Source organism: Crinia signifera, chromosome 3, assembly GCF_055691185.1.
Source record: "Crinia signifera chromosome 3, ASM5569118v1, whole genome shotgun sequence".
Lineage (NCBI taxonomy): Eukaryota > Metazoa > Chordata > Amphibia > Anura > Myobatrachidae > Crinia > Crinia signifera.
In genome coordinates, this window is record NC_139219.1 from 26,762,994 (window position 1) to 26,780,948 (window position 17,955).

Here is a 17,955-nt window from a genome sequence, read left to right on the forward strand (position 1 = left end):
GGAAAGGCAATTAGGCAGCGATGAAAGAGCAAAAGAACTTTGTCAGATCATCAAAGATTACCATGTGATGAAAATCAATATAAATTCATGTTGGGTTTTAGGGAGCTAAAACACACATATAGATGGGTCCGTATACATCTAACCTCAAGACTCCACTCATCGGGAGATGTCTGGTGGGAGTGAGCTGATAGGTCTTTCGTCAATCCACTAGCGCTGGACGTTTTGCCAAGATGCATATCTTGATATCAAATGAATCAGACGCAACGTCACTTCAGTCAATTTGAAATGGATGAAAATGGATCTTTAGTGCATAGGGGTTATTCAGACCTGACTACACGGCTGCGAATTCACACTGCGGCCGATTATCGATAGACTGGGCATGGCCCGTAGTACATATGCGTGAGGCCGCGCAGCGATCTGTAGCACTGGAGGCGGACATCTTACTGATAGAGCTATTTGCTCTTGCACAGTAAGTGCGCAGATTCCAATTATGTATAATTGTTAGTTCAAAACCATTACTATTAGGCAGAGCTGTGTGGTGCAGTAACTTCATATAGCTGGAATGCGCAGGCTTCCTATGCAGGAGCAAATAGCCCAAACAGTAGGGTGTCTGCTTCTAGTGGAACAAGCCATGGGTTCTAATACAGGGTGTGACACTTGCAAATATTATGTTTACAATAAAGAGAGTATGACGTCTATTGTCCTGCTAGGAGGGGGAGTCCGCCACAGAAGCGATAGAAATGGCGTTCAATTAACTGATTCAAGCTCACAGGGGAAGAGAGGTGCCCCCATGGAAGCAGGAGCCCGGTGGTGGTTGACTCCATTGCCTCCCATAGTTCTGCCTCTGGCTGGTTGGGTACAAAATGCATTTCTGTCCTAGACAGGTTCCCCCACATCCTCAGATGTTAGGACTTTAACAGTAACTGGCAACTACATTAACAGCTACACATTCATACTCAGTGCTCGCAGTGGAAGTTTTTAAAGTGGGGTATGAAAAAATGAACACGTGTGCCGAAGACCATGAATGTGAATCAAACGATTGACCAGGTGCTGTGTGGCAGTAACGCTAACGACAATGGGCGATGCTGACGCACAGGGAGACGTCTCTGGGAATTCAGGGAATGACCGAATGTGTCCCAGCTTTCCGTTGAGGAACCTTGGGACGGATATGCTGACAGCTCTGCCTATGTCTGGGGTTAGGTGCCGTCACTGTGAGATCAGCTGTATCTTATCCGTTGTGTTCATTATCCAGAAATAACAGCATTAGCCAAATCTCTTCCCAAAACGACTTACCAGCCATTAGTATAATGTGCGGCTAACTGGACATTATAATCTGCATCCACTGTAAAAGAGACACAGATATACACAATAAAACACAAAATAATACAATAATCCGGACAGCATCTATCTCACTGCTAATGCAATTGCCAGTATGAAAAAATAAATAAATAAAATAAAAAAAACTTTATATTATTTTAATGTTTTTTTTTGTTTTTGTTTTTTTTGGGGGGGGAGGGGGGGTAGATTTTTCCCTATGCATGTACATTTCTTGGGTCTGATGCAGTGTATTACATAAGCCCGTTCGTGTATCTTGCATTTATTCACGCAGTGCAAACTCAGCGGGCGCGCACAAGTACACCAGTGACGTGGAACGGGGATATAGGAAGAGGTCACAAAGGGCATGTTAGTAAGTTTAGACAATGGGTACACAGGGCCTTATTCAGGCACGATCGGACGGGGCCCGAATAAGGCCCCGTTTCTGAAGGAGTAGGTCTGCACATGCAGGGGAGGGAAGGGGGCGGGCAGAAGGCGGCAGCGGGGGAACGCCCATCGTTTTGTGGGCGTCCCCTGAAAACGCTGGGTGTTTCCCATGGGAACGCAGGCTGATCGATGCCTGCTCGGGGCGGATATACGAAGTCAGTGCCCGTCCCCTTTTTGGACATCTCCGTCTAGACTTTTCGGTCAGGCGGCGTCTGAATCAGTCCCAAAGTGAGGTGTGACCATTGACCATGAGACCATATACACAGAACACCCTGCACCCATTATATATCACTCCCTGAGGTTCTCCATTGTGTTATATATCAATATATTTGTATAGTGAACCCGCCGGTACTTTGTGTTTACTATACTAAGCCCATTTCAGTATTTACATGTATGGGTATTGATTATTGGATTGTGATGCCCTGCGTCAGTATTTGCTGTGTAGTCTTACCTCTTCTGCGCTTAGGTATACGCTGCGGCCATCCTTCGTTAGGTTATTAAATACCTCTGCGGATAAATGACAATAAGTAATATAAGTTATATCAGTCCTCAGGCCCTTTATCAGTTATATATCTCATCCCATGTAACCTACAGTAAGAGAACAGTCCGAGAGCACAGAGATACAATGTAACAATAATGGCAATATCACATAGCGCTGTCTCTCATGGGCCTGAGACAGAAGGGCGCAGAGAGTGCTCTGTGATACAATAGGGGGCGGAGGGAGGGGCGTGGGGGTGCCTAGTGGTAACAATCACAGGTAACAGAACAGCTGAAGGGAGTGTGGGCACCTACTGTACAATGTCATACATTACTATAAAATAAGCAGTTACTGTAGGTGCAAGCTCTATCATCCTCCCATCATCCATTGCTACTACTACATCCTCCATCCTGCTTCTCCCCTTCTGGAGTCTCTAGATCTTTTTTGTCCCCTTCTCCCCCCCCCCCCCCCCCCCATTTGCCCCACTTTCTCTTTGCCCTCCCTATCTTTTCTCTTCACCCATTGTTTGCTCCTGCTGCACCCTCTCCGTATCCGTTTCCTGTTTCACCCTCTCTACTGCACCTAGTGGAACATCACGTCTGTGTGTAGTGGTCATCCACACCTATGCCCCTCCGTGCTGAGCGCTCTAGGGAAGGACGACTTCCCTTGAACGTCCCGGTGGCTAGATCGCCGATACACACGTTGCTATATGTGTATGGGCGATCTGTGCTGACCAGTGTTCTCTGGTGAGAACACTGGAGATTTGACTAGATCTTTACTACATGTAGTCAGGCGATGTGCAGGAGTGATCCGAGCTTAATTTCTAAGTGATCTAGTCAGATCGCTTAGAAAATTAGCTAAAATTCCCCTGTGTGTATGCTCTTTAAGAAACTGGCCTCTGCGATTATATTTTTTTCCAAATGCCTCAACCACTCGCTATCCCTGAGGTTTGGATCTCCCATTCAGAAAACACGTCTGCTTCTCTCACACCTTCTGCCTTGACAATCAGGAGGAAGGTGGCATGGGTATCTTCCCCTTACCGCATCTATCAAGTCCACCTAAAGATGTTCCAACACTGCAGAAAGTCATTGGGAAAAATCCTGTTCACTCTTGCTCTATCTCTCACTTCATGATCAGCTTTTGCTCTTTCTCTATCCAACACCCTCTTTTCCTCCAAACCCTTGTAGAGCCTTATCTTCCAGTGCCTGTCCAACTTCCTTCCTTCCCACTCCCTTCTTGACAGGCGACATTCTGCCCTCTTATCACTGCTTTTTTGTCCTACTTGTCCTGCCCGCTCCCTACTGGCATTCACTGAGGCTCCGTGCCTGGTCTCCTCCATTTCTCACTGCATCTCTTCCCTTGGAGAACGCATCAGCCACTTTGGTCTAGGATAAGGTTAATATGATGGTTCTCAAATCTGCCGCTCCTCTTCTGACCTCTAGCCCCGGCACCCTCTTTCTTATATCAATCTTCATGGCTGCCCTAGCTGTTTCTTAAATTCAACAAGTCTAAGACTGAGCTTATTGTCCTTGCATCTCCTCTTCTCTTTGGTCTTTTTCCCTTCTTACATCTATCCTCAATTCTCAGCTCTCAGATCTCATATCCCTTCACTTTTATTTGACGTCTCCTCTCCTTCAATGGATCCTCTTCCCTTACTCCTCAACCTAAACACCATAACACTCCAACTTCTCTTCTTCCAACATCCATCTCCTCATCCCAACCCATACCGCCCCCTTGCTGTGTCCACTCTTCAACTGTCACCACTTCCCTGCTCTGGAAGTCACTCTCCCTGTCCTATCAGCTTGCACTACTTCAGCTGGTCCCTGACAATGCAACTCTACCTCCAATTCTATTGGCTCTTCTTACGTTTTTAACTCCTACCTTGCCCCCTGTCAGTAAAAGTTCATAAGGAGATAGATAATAATGTCACTTACTTGTCACAGTTTCCAGCCGAATCATGCAACATACAAAGCTGACAAAGGTAAATTTCTGCATAGAATTTCCATATCTCAGAAGCATTATATTAAGTACGGCGTCGCTGGCCATGAGTCCTGGACAATGAAACAACATACAATGAACAATTCTTGTAGAAACATCTCAGGTTTGTGTTTCAAGCCGTAATTTCATAAATGTGCAAAGTTATCATCTAAAGAGAATGATCCGCCATGCAGGGACGTGCAGTCAGGGGAGGCGGCGCCTCACCTGTCATAAATGATTTAAAAAAAAACCTGTGTATACTGTGTAATATCTTGTTTGTATTTTGTTTTTAGAATTTATGACAGTTGAGACACTGTTTGGGAGGCAGTGGGAGCTGTGCCTCCCGCTGACAGGTGAAGAATGTCAGCAGCGGGGGGTCAAAATGTCAATAGGGTCAAAAGGTCCACATTTATATGGCATTCAGTGAGTAAGGTCAACTTGGCAAAAGGTCGACATCAATTGTTCATGATTTTTTCTTTTTTCTTTTGGACTCTTTCATACTTTACCACCCACGTGGACTGCAATTATGAACAGTAGAGTGTGGCCTGAAGCAAGCAATTTATTGGGGGGCCACGTGACCAGGTGTCAATATTGACCCAACAAAAGTGAAAAACCCATGTCGACTTTTTCAAGTGGCGACCTTTGCCATGTCAACCTTTTGCCTGTGTCAATACTGCATGTTGACCTTTTGGTATTGACCTATTGACTGCCGACCCAGACACCAGCCACCCTGTAATCCACACCCAGGGGTAGATGCATGAAGCAGTGATAAGGGAGAAGTGATAAAGAGCCTTTATCACCGGCCAATCAGCTCCTGACGGTCTATTTTGAAACCCAGCCTGTAACTTAACAGTCAGCGAGTATCACACTTGCTGGGGCATTCACAGGGGCCGCAGGGAACACAGGTGGGTCGATGCCTGCTCAGGGGCGGGCAGCTGATGTCACATGACATCAGTGCCCGCCCCCTTTTCGGCCATATCCGGCAGAAATAAAAGTCCGTCTAGACGGACTGTTATTTGCGAACGGGGGAAAAAAAAAACATTCGATTGTCGGCGATTATCAAATGATTTTTCATTTGTGCGGCCGCATGCGAGGGGATGTGTAAGCATCTGGGTGGGCGGCGTTTACCTGTTCGCAAGTCTGCGAATTTGCACAGACAAGTGTGAATCAGGCCCCATATCCAGCAAGTTTGAAACAGATCAGTGCCCCTGCAAAAATTGCTTTCGCTTTCTGCTATGATATATTTTAGCACACAAAGGAGTAATTCGGCCTATCGAGTGGCCTCTAGTAGTCAGCGGTGTGTTATATATTCAGCATGTTACTGTATGGGGACCAATAGGGTTTTATGTGACAGATCCTATGTACAGGCACTAAGATGGGACCGTTACGTAATACAGAACCTACCAGCTTCATGCACAGCCTTCTCTAAGCCGTATCCATCGATAAACCCAGACTTGTTCCTGTCAATGGCCCGGAACATGTCCTGCAAATACAGTATGTGACCATACGCATAGATGTCATGTATATTATATATATATTATGTTGTTACATTGCTCCAATGTCTTACATGTATGACTGCAGCATTCTATGGTTCAATAACATGTGTATAATGTGTCCCACAGGTAAATATGGGAAAAGGGAGGTGTAGCCTGTGTAGTCAGTATCATTCTGTTACTTGTTGCCTCTTGCTTAGACCAGTGATTGGCTACAGGGGGATCTATGGACACGCCCTCCTAAACCCAGAATTCAGCCTATCAATTCTGTAGAAAGGAGTGACATCATTAAGGCGTCTTGTGCTTTGGCACGCCCCTTTTTTCACCAATGCAGATTTCCCAGATCCCCCCCGACTTTTTCATACCCCCACTATCCACGTAGGTGTGGAGTTGATTTTATATAGTGTGGCGAGCGCAGCGAGCCCCGCGCGGGGACGCGGAATACTTGTAACGTAACGCTTGCTGTGCTCGCCACGCTTCGGGCTCGGTGGATCGCTGCGCTCGCCACACTATATAAAGTCACCAGAGAGACAAGGAGAGAGATTACAGCCTCCCTGTGTGGTTTGGGGATGCAGTAAAAACCGGACCGGTCGTGACCCTTGTCCCCCGTTGTTCCCGGTCACATCCGTCACAGGCACCTTCCAAACGGGACACCCCCCCGGAGGTATCTGGTCATTAGGCCGTCCGTGTCGAGGTCACCAGTCAAAAAGTTGACCACTATTGGTTGACAGTTAAAAGTTTGACACATGAAAAAGGTGGACATGCATTAAGTCAACATGGTCAAAAGGCTGACACGAGCAAAAGGTTGACATGAAGAAGGTAAACACAAAAAAGGTTGACATGAGTTTTTCACGGTTTTGTTTCATGCTTTATGATCCCGGTGGGCATAGAGTGAGAATAAAATAGAGCGAAGCGAGCCATGTGTGGGGGCGCGGTACACTTATACGGCGTCCATGTCGGCTTGTTGACATAGACACAAATGGCGACCATTCTCCACGTCGACCTTTGTCATGTCAACCTTTTGCCCAAATCAAGCTAATTTTTTATTACAGACTCTTACATAGCACAGTATATTTCGTTGCACTTTACAATTGTCATGCATGTGGACAATTTTGACTTTGACTGTTGACCTTTTGACTGTCGACCTAATGACCCACACCATCCCCCCTCCTGACTGGTCAGGTACCCCCTGGACCAGACACTAGAAGCTCCGGAATGCAGAGTTTGATGAATGGAGCCTGTCTGGTCCGGTGTTCCAGGGTTTTGTCTGGTTCTGGATTTTACCTACCATCATTCATTCATTCATTCATGTGGCTACAAGTCCGTCTCAAATTAACATAGAGAGCTGCATTTACCTTGCACATGTTCAGGCGTTTCCACAGACGGCCAAATTCAGTGACATTGAGTCTCCCATTTGCATTAAGCTGAATGTTTAGTAAAGTACAACATACAGTAAAACCTCAAGCTTGCGGCAATGACAGGGACTTGCTGCTAGATGGCGCACTAAACCCATTGGAAACTTTTCTGTCACCAGCGCAATATTCTGTATAATAACTATGTTTCTGCATACTGTACATCTGCCCCACCTGCCAGTGCAACATGGTTTTGCCCAGGTGCAAAAAAAAAAAGGGGTTGGATGGGGGTTGAGCTACAAAGGTATGACATGATTTGGGGGAGTGGCCACTGCAATTGCATACTTGTGGCCACGCCTCCAGCTGTGCAATGCCGGTATTTCACGGTATTTCAGGCATGGCACAGCGGGGAGGGGGGGCGTGTGGCTACAATGATGCAATATGCGTCATTTGGCGGTTGCAGGGGATGGGCAGAATTTTCGTGAGGATCCTCCCAGCCATTCTGGTAGGGTAGGCAACCCTGATTATGATTTAAGGCCAACCCAGGGGTGTAACTATAGCACCGCAGCCCCCACCACCGCGGGGGGGCGCTGTGCATGTGGGGGCGCCAGGGGCTGCGGTGCTATAGTTAAACCCCCCTCAATCCCCGCAGACTTACCTATCGCGCTGGTCCCGGCGGCTCCGTTCTTCTGCTGAGGACCACCAGAAAATGGGCGCCCCCATATAGCACACAGTTCTCTGAAACTGCCTGCTGTATGGGGGCGGCCATTTTCTGGTGGTCCTCAGCAGAAGAACGGAGCCGCCGGGACCAGCGCGATAGGTAAGGCTGTGGGGGATTGAGGGGGGTTTGCATGGGCGGCGGGGTAGGGGTGCTCGGCGGGGTGGTGACGGGGGGGGGGGGGCGCCCCCCCTAACGGCGGGGGGGGCGCCCAAAACGTAGCTACGCCACTGGGCCAACCATGTAGCCAACTCGTGTCTTTCTGGTAACCATGCTGTCATGGTGATGGGCCTTTTTTAATGTGGAGGCCTGGAGCTGCAGCTCCATTCGCCCCATTACATCGTCAACAGAACTCTCATCTTAGTAAATGTGCTGTTTAATCTTATAGAATGTCGCATATGACAGATTTGTGCGTCACTCCGGTCATCCCTGGTGAGTTGGATTTCAGACGCCTACCCCCCCCCCCCCCCCCCACGTCTCTCTACGCCCTGCGACTATCACGCGGTTATATTTATTCAGCCAATTTGGGCAAATCAGGATCGATCTGCAAATTAATTCCCCGATGCTGAATTCCTGAAAAGGCCCAAATGGCATCAAGCCGTGACTTATAATGAGCAGCTGGAACAGATGAAGGGCTGCTAAAACAAAAAGATACATCCATCAACATTAATATCCCGCGGCAGCAATCCAAGGTGAACTCTTCCCTGTCAGCCGCGAAGCTCTGATCTGCGAATGAAGAAGGGAAAATAATGACTGGATCGTAGAAGGCGGCAGTGGTGTAACAGCGATTCTTACACACACCGGGGGATAGTAGCATCGCCCTGGGCCCCGTGGGTGTGCAATAGGGTGACCAACTCATCCCTTTAATCCGGGACACATATTAATTACACAGGTTCTGTGGCTGGCTTTCACCTGGTTTTAAACTGCCACACCTCAAGACTCCATTTCACCTGGTTTTAAACTGCCACACCTCAAGACTCCATTTCACCTGGTTTTAAACTGCCACAGAACCTGTGTAATTAATATGTGTCCCGGATTAAAGGGATGAGTTGGTCACCCTAGTGTGCAATAGCTCACCGACAATGTCTAAATTTTTCAATTTTTGGGGGGGTGGCAGTAAGCACGTTGACCCCAATTAGTGTAGGGCATACCCACGCGTGTTTCGCTTGTTCACCTTACGTGAATGGAAAAAAAAATCATGAAAAACTCAAGTCGACTTTTTCATGTGTAACTCATTGCCGTGTCGACCTTTTGCTACTGTCAGGCTTGTCAATATAGCCCATAGGTCCTCAAACTGAGGCCCTCCAGATGTTGTGAAACTACAAATCCCAGCATGCCTTGCCACAGTTTTAACACTCCCTTATAGCAAAACTGTGGCAAGGCATGGTGGGATTTGTAGTTTCACAACATCTGGGGCCGCAGTTTGAGGACCCATGGGCTATATTGACAAGCCTGACAGTAGCAAAAGGTCGACCCCCCCTTTTGCGATTCGCGGCAAAACACCGTCCACCCGCCCCCCTCCCGCGATTCGCGGCACCCCCCCCCACGACCCCCCCTCCCGCAGTTCGCAGCAAAACACCCCCCCCCCCCCGGGAGGCTGGTACCTGGGCAGCGCAGGGGATCCCTGCAGCGCTCTCGGCAGTCAGCGCCGGGATCCCTGCAGCGTATGATCCCGGCAGTGTAAAAATAAAGCAGTCAGTATTTACCCTGCACAGAAACAAAATAACTCTCCCAAATCTAACTCTCTCTGCACATGTTACATCCGCCCCATCGGCAGTGCACATGGTTTTGTCCATTTGTGAAGGAATTTGCCTCTGAGAGTGAACCAGAATAATGCCCAAAATGTGTAAAATGCAAAAGGGGCGAAAACTTTAAGTAAATCCCTATAAATCATTTCCATGACAAATTTCTGCTCTGTACATTGGACAGCTGGTATTGATTAGATTTCATTCCTGATGACAAATACATTATGAAGCGTTAATTGATTGCTATTGGCAGATGGTGGCGTATTGTTATCTGTGCTCATTCACACTTACCGGTAAGGACGACATCGTTCAGGAACTTCTGTAACTGCTCTGCGTACATCTCTGAGCTCTGATAATGGGGGGAAGCAGTGTTACAGATGGGTCGGGTCTCATTCATTGAATGTTTGCCATATGCTGATAGTGTATACCGATAAATTACATTATTTAATTTACTTCAGACCTGATCGCAAGGCAGCGACAATCGGATGTGCATGTGTACTGCCCATAGTATGCATGCGCAAGGCCATCTCGAGATAAAATCCTGCTATTTTTTTTTCATTGCTGGCCGTACGCAAGTTGATTGACAGGATGCCAGCATTTAAGGGGTGGGGGTAACAATTTCTGGGAGTGTCAGGGAGAACGCGAGCATATGAGAGAAAGTCGTGTGACATCAGCTCAGCCCCCGATCAGCCTGTTCCTATGGCAGCCGCTGAGTAAGTCCTGGGCTACGCACAGACTGCACACACTGGGGAATCATTATATGGTGAGGGGTGTGCCCATGTGTGTGAGGGGAAGTCATGTGATGTCAGCTCCACCTTCGATCAGCCCGTTCCTATGGCAGCCGCTGACTAAGTCCTGGGCTACGCACAGGCTGCACACACTGGGGAATCATTATATGGTGAGCGGCATGCCCAGGTGTGTGAGGGGAAGTCATGTGACGTCAGCTTCGCCCCCAATCAGCCTGTTCCTATGGAGCCGCTGAGTAAGTCCTGGGCTACGCACAGGCTGCACACAGGAAATCACTAGATGTGAGCGGATAGATTTGCAGCTAATCGCAGCCTTGCGCAGGCGGGATTTCACTCTGGTGGGGCGGAGTATACCTGTTCACAGTGCTCTGCAAATGAACAGCCCAGCAATCTGGTCTGAATGACCCCCTAAGCTTTGGTGAGTTATAAAGTGGAGAAAGATAAAGTGCCAGCCAACCAGCTCATTACTGCCATGTTACAGGCGATGTTTGAAAAATGACAGTTAGGAGCCAGTTGGTACTTTATTTCCATCCACTTAACCTCTCTCCGCAGTTAAGCACACCTGTCCCTAGTGCTCTGATGTCTGTGGTCAGAAAATAAGGGTACACTACGTTTGTCTCACAATCAATGGTGTATGGATGCTGCATGTATGAGGACAGAGCCGGCCCTAGCCTAAATGACGCCATAGGCAAGATTTTGGCTGGTGCCCCCTAGCACCGTCACTAGTTCCGCCTCTGACCCTGCTCCCCTTTCCCAGCACCATCAACCCTCATCATAGCAGTCAACATTTTGGTGCCCCTACCCGCAATATTTTAAATAGAAACAGCGCACACATTCGGTGCGCAGCCCAAACAGAGTGTGTTCTTGCTGGTAAGGGGCATGGCCGCACAATAGTACCCCCAATTCAAATTATGCCACACAGTAGTGCAACTTTATTCACATTATATCATGCGATGGTGTCCCTTATTCACGTTACATCACACAGTAGTAACACTTTACCTTATATACATTACTCCTCACACTATTCACATTATACCCTTGAATCCTGAGAAAATATTTTATTTTAAGTACCTCCATGGCCACACTGCAACCCAGCACAAAGCAGTGTGTGCTCAGCAGAGGAGAAGAGCTGCAGCTGCTGCTGTCACTTAAGGGGAGGGGGCTTAGGGCCCCCACTGGGCCCTTCCATCAGACTTTGGCCTGGGTAATTTGTACCCCCTACCCCTTTCTCTCGGCACCCCTGATAATACCACACAGTAATGTCCCTTACACATGACACACATTATTAATGTCCTTATAACCATAATGACCCTTACACATTATGCCAACCTTTATTATTGCCCTTCATACACATAATGACACACATAATGCCCCTTACACATATGTTGCACATTATTAATGCCCTTATACACATGACACACATAATGCCCATTACACATATGTTGCACATTATTAATGCATTTATACATGACACACATAATGCCCCTTACACATATGCCGAACACTATTGCACAACCAACCCACCTGCAGACAGCACTCGCACAGCCGCTAACACTGTGACCTCTGCCTCAGCTTGGATACAGATGTTTCCTCATACATCTTGCCTCAATAGGCCATGCAGCTCCTGGACAGTTCTGCTAACGTTGGATGCCTTTTTTGCTGAAAATTCGTTATGTGACAGGACACACAAGGAGCTTCCGATTATTAAAATGATATGCGGCATTTCTATATTCTGTGTGCGACTGTGGCTGTACCTGCATACGGAATGCTATGTTACAGTGATTTCCATGAATACACTATTTCATATGCAGATACAGCCTCACTCACACACAGAATATAGGCATGCTGCATATCATTTTAATCAGTAGAAGCTGCTGATGCCCCTAGGCATTCCAAATGCCCTAGGCAATTGCCTAGTTTGCCTATGCCTTATGGTGCCCACACACGCACCGATCCCGGCGGTGCGATGCTATGCGATGGGGTGCGCGCTCCCACGGCACCTCATGGCACAGTACAAAAAGTATGTGCTGCACATACTTTTTGTACTAGCTTTTTATCGCATAGCATCGCATCGCATGCACAAGGCATACGATGCGATGCTATGTGTGCTAGTTAAGCACAGAACGCACGCCGGGATCGATGCGTCTGTGGGCACCTTAAGGCCGGCTCTGTATGAGGACACATCTGTATGTACGGTGCATAGTGCTGATGCAGTACATGGGGACACAGAGAAATGACAGCATTACAAAAATACAAATCGCACAGTTACTGACCCTCTGCGGGATACACTCACCTGGTTTGCATAATGAGCAAAAACACTTTCATAGCCGCCATCTATATATTTTTTTAAAACTGCCTGAATAGGAAACACAAGAACATTAAATCAGCACCAAATATCCACATAATAAGACCGGCTTTGCCAAAGAGAAACAAAAGACATAAACCAAGTATTGGAGAGAGATAAAGTTGTGCAATTCCACCAATCGGCTTCTAACTGTCATTTAACGAGCACACTATTTGATATGATAGAAGGTGATTATTTGGTTCAGGCAGCTGCTTTCTCTTTCTGTCTCTCTAATCCTCGATACATCTCCCCCTCCAGTATTGGAATATTCCATTACGTTTGTTGCGCCATTTCAGTATTTGCCCTGCCAACTATGCGCAGAGCGGTGAGAAGGCCAGCGCCAGCCTTAGTCCCGCGTAGACCTGTGGCAGGTACTTGCAGATGCAGAGAGATTCTGCTGTGTAATTACTGAAGTTTTCCATCCCTCCGATGTATCACAGTGACCTCCACAAGGTCAAGGAGTCTATTCATTGTCAGTCAGCACTAATGAATAATTACAGCAAATGTAATTAACTTATTTAATTAATGCCACGGTGAAATTGTAGACGGCGGTTTGACCTCTTAATTACCTGAAATTTCACTGTGTTCAATGTATCTCTATTAATCTACTTTTTGGATTCAGAGACTCTATATGAGATCAGTGTGTGATAGATAGATAGATAGATAGATAGATAGATAAATAGATAGCCATAACTCCAAACTTTGATGAAGCAGGAGGAGGGACACTCACGCGGCGGAAATTTGGGGGACGTGGCCTAGCGGGGAGAGACATTGTCTATACTCGCAATGCTCTCACGAGGCCACGCCCTGTTTTCGCAGCTGTTGGGGCATCAGTAGACGCTGTGTCCATGTGCACAGTGTCTATTCACGGGCGACGGGGGGGGGACTCCCAACTGCCCCCTCTGCCATGGGACACTGCTGGCCCTGGGCGGTATGTGGGTACAACCCCCCAAAAAACAGAAAGTATCTGCGGAAAGTGGGACAGTTGGGAGGTATGGATAGATATGTGGGTGTTTAGAGATTAAAAGATAGGCCTGACAAGGCACTGGAGGGTCAGCAGGTGGCGCTGTCTTATAAATGCATAGTGATGGCATGGAGTTATCTGTGTTTTGACTAGGGATGGCCATTGATGGATATGGTGCAACCACGATTGCAATGGGTGACCGTCAATGGTTTTACCTATCGATGGTCATCCATTTTCTTTTGGGGCACACACAGGGGGCAATGTAATCCCTGACTAGATCACTTCCCCGCATCGTCATTCCATCAAATGATTTTTCTCCCCTTCGAAAATAAGAGTCAGTCTGAACTGACTTTAATTTCAGACAGAGATGGCCGAAAAGGGGGCAGGCATTGATGTCATGTGACCTCAACCGCCCACTCCGGAGCCCAGCACCCAGTACCTCCAATGTCCTCCAATGTCTCTGGGAGTTACTCCACTGTGTCCCAGTCACGGTATCTTTATGTAACAATCTTTCCCTATGTATTTAATGCTTGAACATGGAATTATATTCTGCGTCTGGATCCAAGGCGTCGGCAAATCAGAATGACAAACTTATTTAATGATTTCTATATGCAAACTGGTGTGGATCATTAGGTCTCCAGCATGTTGGTCGACACCATTAGGTCAACATGCATTAAGGTCGACATGCAGGAAGATCGACATGACTGAAGGTCGACATGGGTTAGGTCGACAGGGTCATTAGGTTGACACAAGCATTGGGCCGACATGGGGAAGGTCGAAGGACAAAAGGTCGACATGAGGTTATTCACATTTTTTGGTCCCGAATTTTTACACAGACGACATGGACACTGAAACGTAGCACCGTGTCCCCTCGCATGACTCGCTGCACTCAGAACACTATTTTATTCTCCCACCACGCCCTAGTGGATGGTAGGGAATGTAATACCGCCTGTCAGCTCATGTCGGCTCATAAAAAAATGTGAAAAAACCCATGTCGATTTTTTGATCGTCGACCTTCCACATATCGACCTAATGCTTTTGTTGACCTAATGACCCTGTCGACCTTCAGTCATGTCAACCTTCCTGCATGTCGACCCAATGACTGTCGACCGAATGCTTGTAGACCTAATGACCGTGTCCCATGCAAACTGTCTGCAATAAAATGAACATTTAGAAACACGAGATTTCCATGGGAAATAAATGATTATTATTTGGACACCCCATGATGCTGGGATCCGGATTTTAGTTTTTATTTGCCAATTCCTATAAATCCAGTTATATTTTTAGACCAAAACGCCGGGTCGCACCCGGCTTTTTGGACCCTGGTTGAAGCCGGGTGCGACCCGGCGTTTAGGGGCATTTACACCGGACGGGCTTAAACGCCCGCACCCCCCTCCCGCCCCTTCCCGGCGCTTGAAGATGACAGCGCGATGTCATCTTCAAGCGCTGATTGACGCCGCCGTACCCGGAGCGCAGCTGGGGGCAGCTAAGCACTAAGGTAAGCTACTAGGCTGCCCCCAGTCCCCGCGCGCACCCCCCCGCCATTGGACAGGAGGTGAATGGATGCCGTACACAGGCATACGTTCACCTCCCTCCCCCGCCGCCGCTGCTGTTTGCAGAGTATAGCAGACAGCAGCGCCGGCTGTCAGTGTCAGGCTGACAACCCGTCCAACCTGCGGACGCTGCGGTCCGCAGGTTGGACGTTCCCCATTCATGTAAATGGGAGCCGGGTCATCCGACCCGGCGTTCCCATTTACACCGCCCTCTACCCAGGTCCTAGCCGTGTTCTACCCAGGTCAGGACCTGGGTAGAAGCCCCGTGTAAAGGGACACGGCGTTAGGGATTTACACCGCCGAAGATCCGGGTCTGACCCGCCGCTGACCCGGATTTTTCGGCGGTGTAAAAGGCTTTATTTTGCCTGCAGAGTTTACAGTGTGAGGGTGACGGGTGAATCTGATTCTCGATGTTAACCCTTTAGAACAGAAATGACAGGACAAACACGGTCATCAGAGGCCTGCCCAGAACAGGCTGATACCCCGCAATAGGCGACACTGCTGTGCATGTCACTGTACAATTAATTATACATCGCCATCCTACAGACATAAAGGCAGCCGGCTCGTACCAGGCTGTAAATCAAAGTCTCCGGGACATGGCATACTAGACCACGTCTGTGCGAGATTTATACAAGAATAATGTTCGCTGGCAAAACCCTTAAGTTGGGCATTCTAACTCCTGACAGATATTGATAAAAGCAATTACAGATACGAGGATCCATTTACCTTCGGATTTGGAGTGTTTATACTGAGCCTCGGGCCAAAGTCACTGCGACAAAACCAAGCAAAGGAAAAGTTATGGTTCAGTATAAAACATAATGTTATATAACTCAGCTTTTGTGATCCTCACTGTGTAATTACAGAACAGAATAACTGCTGTACTGTTACATACACAACGCAGACCCTCACCACCCACCCGGCACGGCAGACTACACAGACTACCTCCCCCCCATCGTCCTACCATCACCTCCACCATCCTCATCATCTAAATGTACTGGTCCAATAGGCAGGTGAATCCTGGCCTGCTCTAGCTCCATGAAAACGGAACTACTGTGTGGCAGCGTGCACATATAATATATTGGGTGAGGGGGTGTTTGAACTGAAATTGCAGTGTGTAAAAACAAAGCAGTCTAACATGTATGGCGCTGCATGCGAAAGCAGCCAGTGTTTACCCTGCACAGAAACCGAAATAGAAATATATTTGCTCCCCTTGCATAGCTATGGGTATGGGACATTAGTTCGACAGTGAAAAGGTCGACCACTATTTGTCAACATGGTGAAAAGGTCGACATGGAAGAGATCGTTGCAGATGACGGCGAGTAGATAGCCACCGCCCATACAGAAAGAAAACCCGCCGCGTGCAAGTCCACTAGTGAACTGCAAAATGATCACAGATCGCTATCCACCCGCAATTCCACACGCAATTCCCGAACCATCAAATGTTTTTCCAGTCTGTGCAATGTACTGAGTCTGACCCTTCCACATCTGTGCAACCGGGTGATCGAGGCCAGCGCTGACGTCACAGGCCCCCCCATAAAACACCTGGGCACATCTGCATTTTTTCTCAGAAAACGACCGATTTACGCCCCCAAATGCCACCTTTTTCTCATTCACCCTCCCTTCGCTTTGTGTTTACGTTCCATGCGCAATTTCTGTCGCTATTTGGGTCCGAGCATGCACGATACGATCTGTATGCACGCACAGTGACTGGATAATTGCTCAACCTGCTAATTTGCTGATCAGCAATCGACTCTGAATCGGCCCCTCCGCAGGACAAATAGGAAACCAGAAAACGTAACCCACCTGAGTGCGCTGCTGTTTTGGTACATGGCCTGGTTGCCGCCTCTTTGCATTGATTTGTTATTCTGAGACCTAAAATACAAAAACTGTTGAGCTGCTGATCTGTGTCCTGCAGTGATGATATACCGGAACTTTGCCTCCCAGAATCCTCTATTCAGCGCGCACGGAAAAAGACTGAGAATCGCAACACTCTTCATTCTAAAAATTGCATTTAGCTGGGCATGCAAAGCTGAATAATGGAGGGGGTGTAATCTAAAATTGTGGGAGGCCACATTATGGGCCTAATTCAGGTGCGCTCACTAAGCATGGGCCGTTCGCTGCTTAGCGAGCGAATAAACACCGCCTGCTGGGTAAACAAACACCCCCTGTCGCACCGCGAATCCCCTCCAAAGCATGCACATGGATGTGTATGCTGACATATTAATTCGCATGCAAGCGTACGGGGGAAAAATCATTCAATGGTCACTGAAGACCTGGCCGAGCGTTGACGTCATGTGATGTCAGCTGACTAACCCCGTGCAGGCATTGGCCCGCCCACGTTTCCAGGGGAATGCCCAGCATTGTCATGGGGATGCCCCCTGCGAATTAACGTGAATCATGACCTATATCTACAAGATTGGAGAATAGGAACAGGGCTTCATTATGTCGACATGTAACGCGTCGGCACTTACTGTGATAGAGCATTGCTGGGATCCAGTTCTTGGCTGTCTTCCCTGGACATTGTGTTCATGTCTTCATATCTACAATACAAATAAGCAATCAGATAGAAGCAGAACCCCTGGCTGTGGATGGGACGCATTAGGGGACTACAATAACGCTAATAGAGGATATTACATACATTGTAATAATTGGAAGGTTTTGGGAACGCGCTTTGTCTATTTATTGTATTTTATGTTTATGGCGAGTGCGACACAAGAGCTCTGTCACGTCTGTACATAGGAGGCACAGTTACACCATGAACCGCACAGACGGGGTAATGGTTCAAGTCTCACCAAGGCCCGATCTGTGCAGAGTCTATATGTAC

At 47.8% G+C, this 17,955-nt stretch overlaps 1 protein-coding gene across 1 annotated transcript in view; it reads right to left on the reverse strand.

Moving 5' to 3' along the window:
- The window catches only part of LOC146063271 (calpain-13-like), a 75,761-nt gene that overhangs the window by 2,631 nt on the left and 55,175 nt on the right, over nt 1-17,955 (reverse strand). Inside the window, exons 13-23 of the mRNA XM_083175506.1 lie at nt 17,603-17,671; nt 16,935-17,003; nt 15,858-15,900; nt 12,564-12,626; nt 9,816-9,873; nt 8,435-8,505; nt 7,065-7,133; nt 5,621-5,699; nt 4,174-4,290; nt 2,213-2,268; nt 1,294-1,342 (exon numbers count right to left, since the gene is read on the reverse strand). Coding sequence (XP_083031632.1) covers nt 1,316-1,342; nt 2,213-2,268; nt 4,174-4,290; nt 5,621-5,699; nt 7,065-7,133; nt 8,435-8,505; nt 9,816-9,873; nt 12,564-12,626; nt 15,858-15,900; nt 16,935-17,003; nt 17,603-17,671 — 721 coding nt within the window. The 3' untranslated portion in view covers nt 1,294-1,315. The remainder of the gene's footprint in view (nt 1-1,293; nt 1,343-2,212; nt 2,269-4,173; nt 4,291-5,620; nt 5,700-7,064; nt 7,134-8,434; nt 8,506-9,815; nt 9,874-12,563; nt 12,627-15,857; nt 15,901-16,934; nt 17,004-17,602; nt 17,672-17,955) is intronic.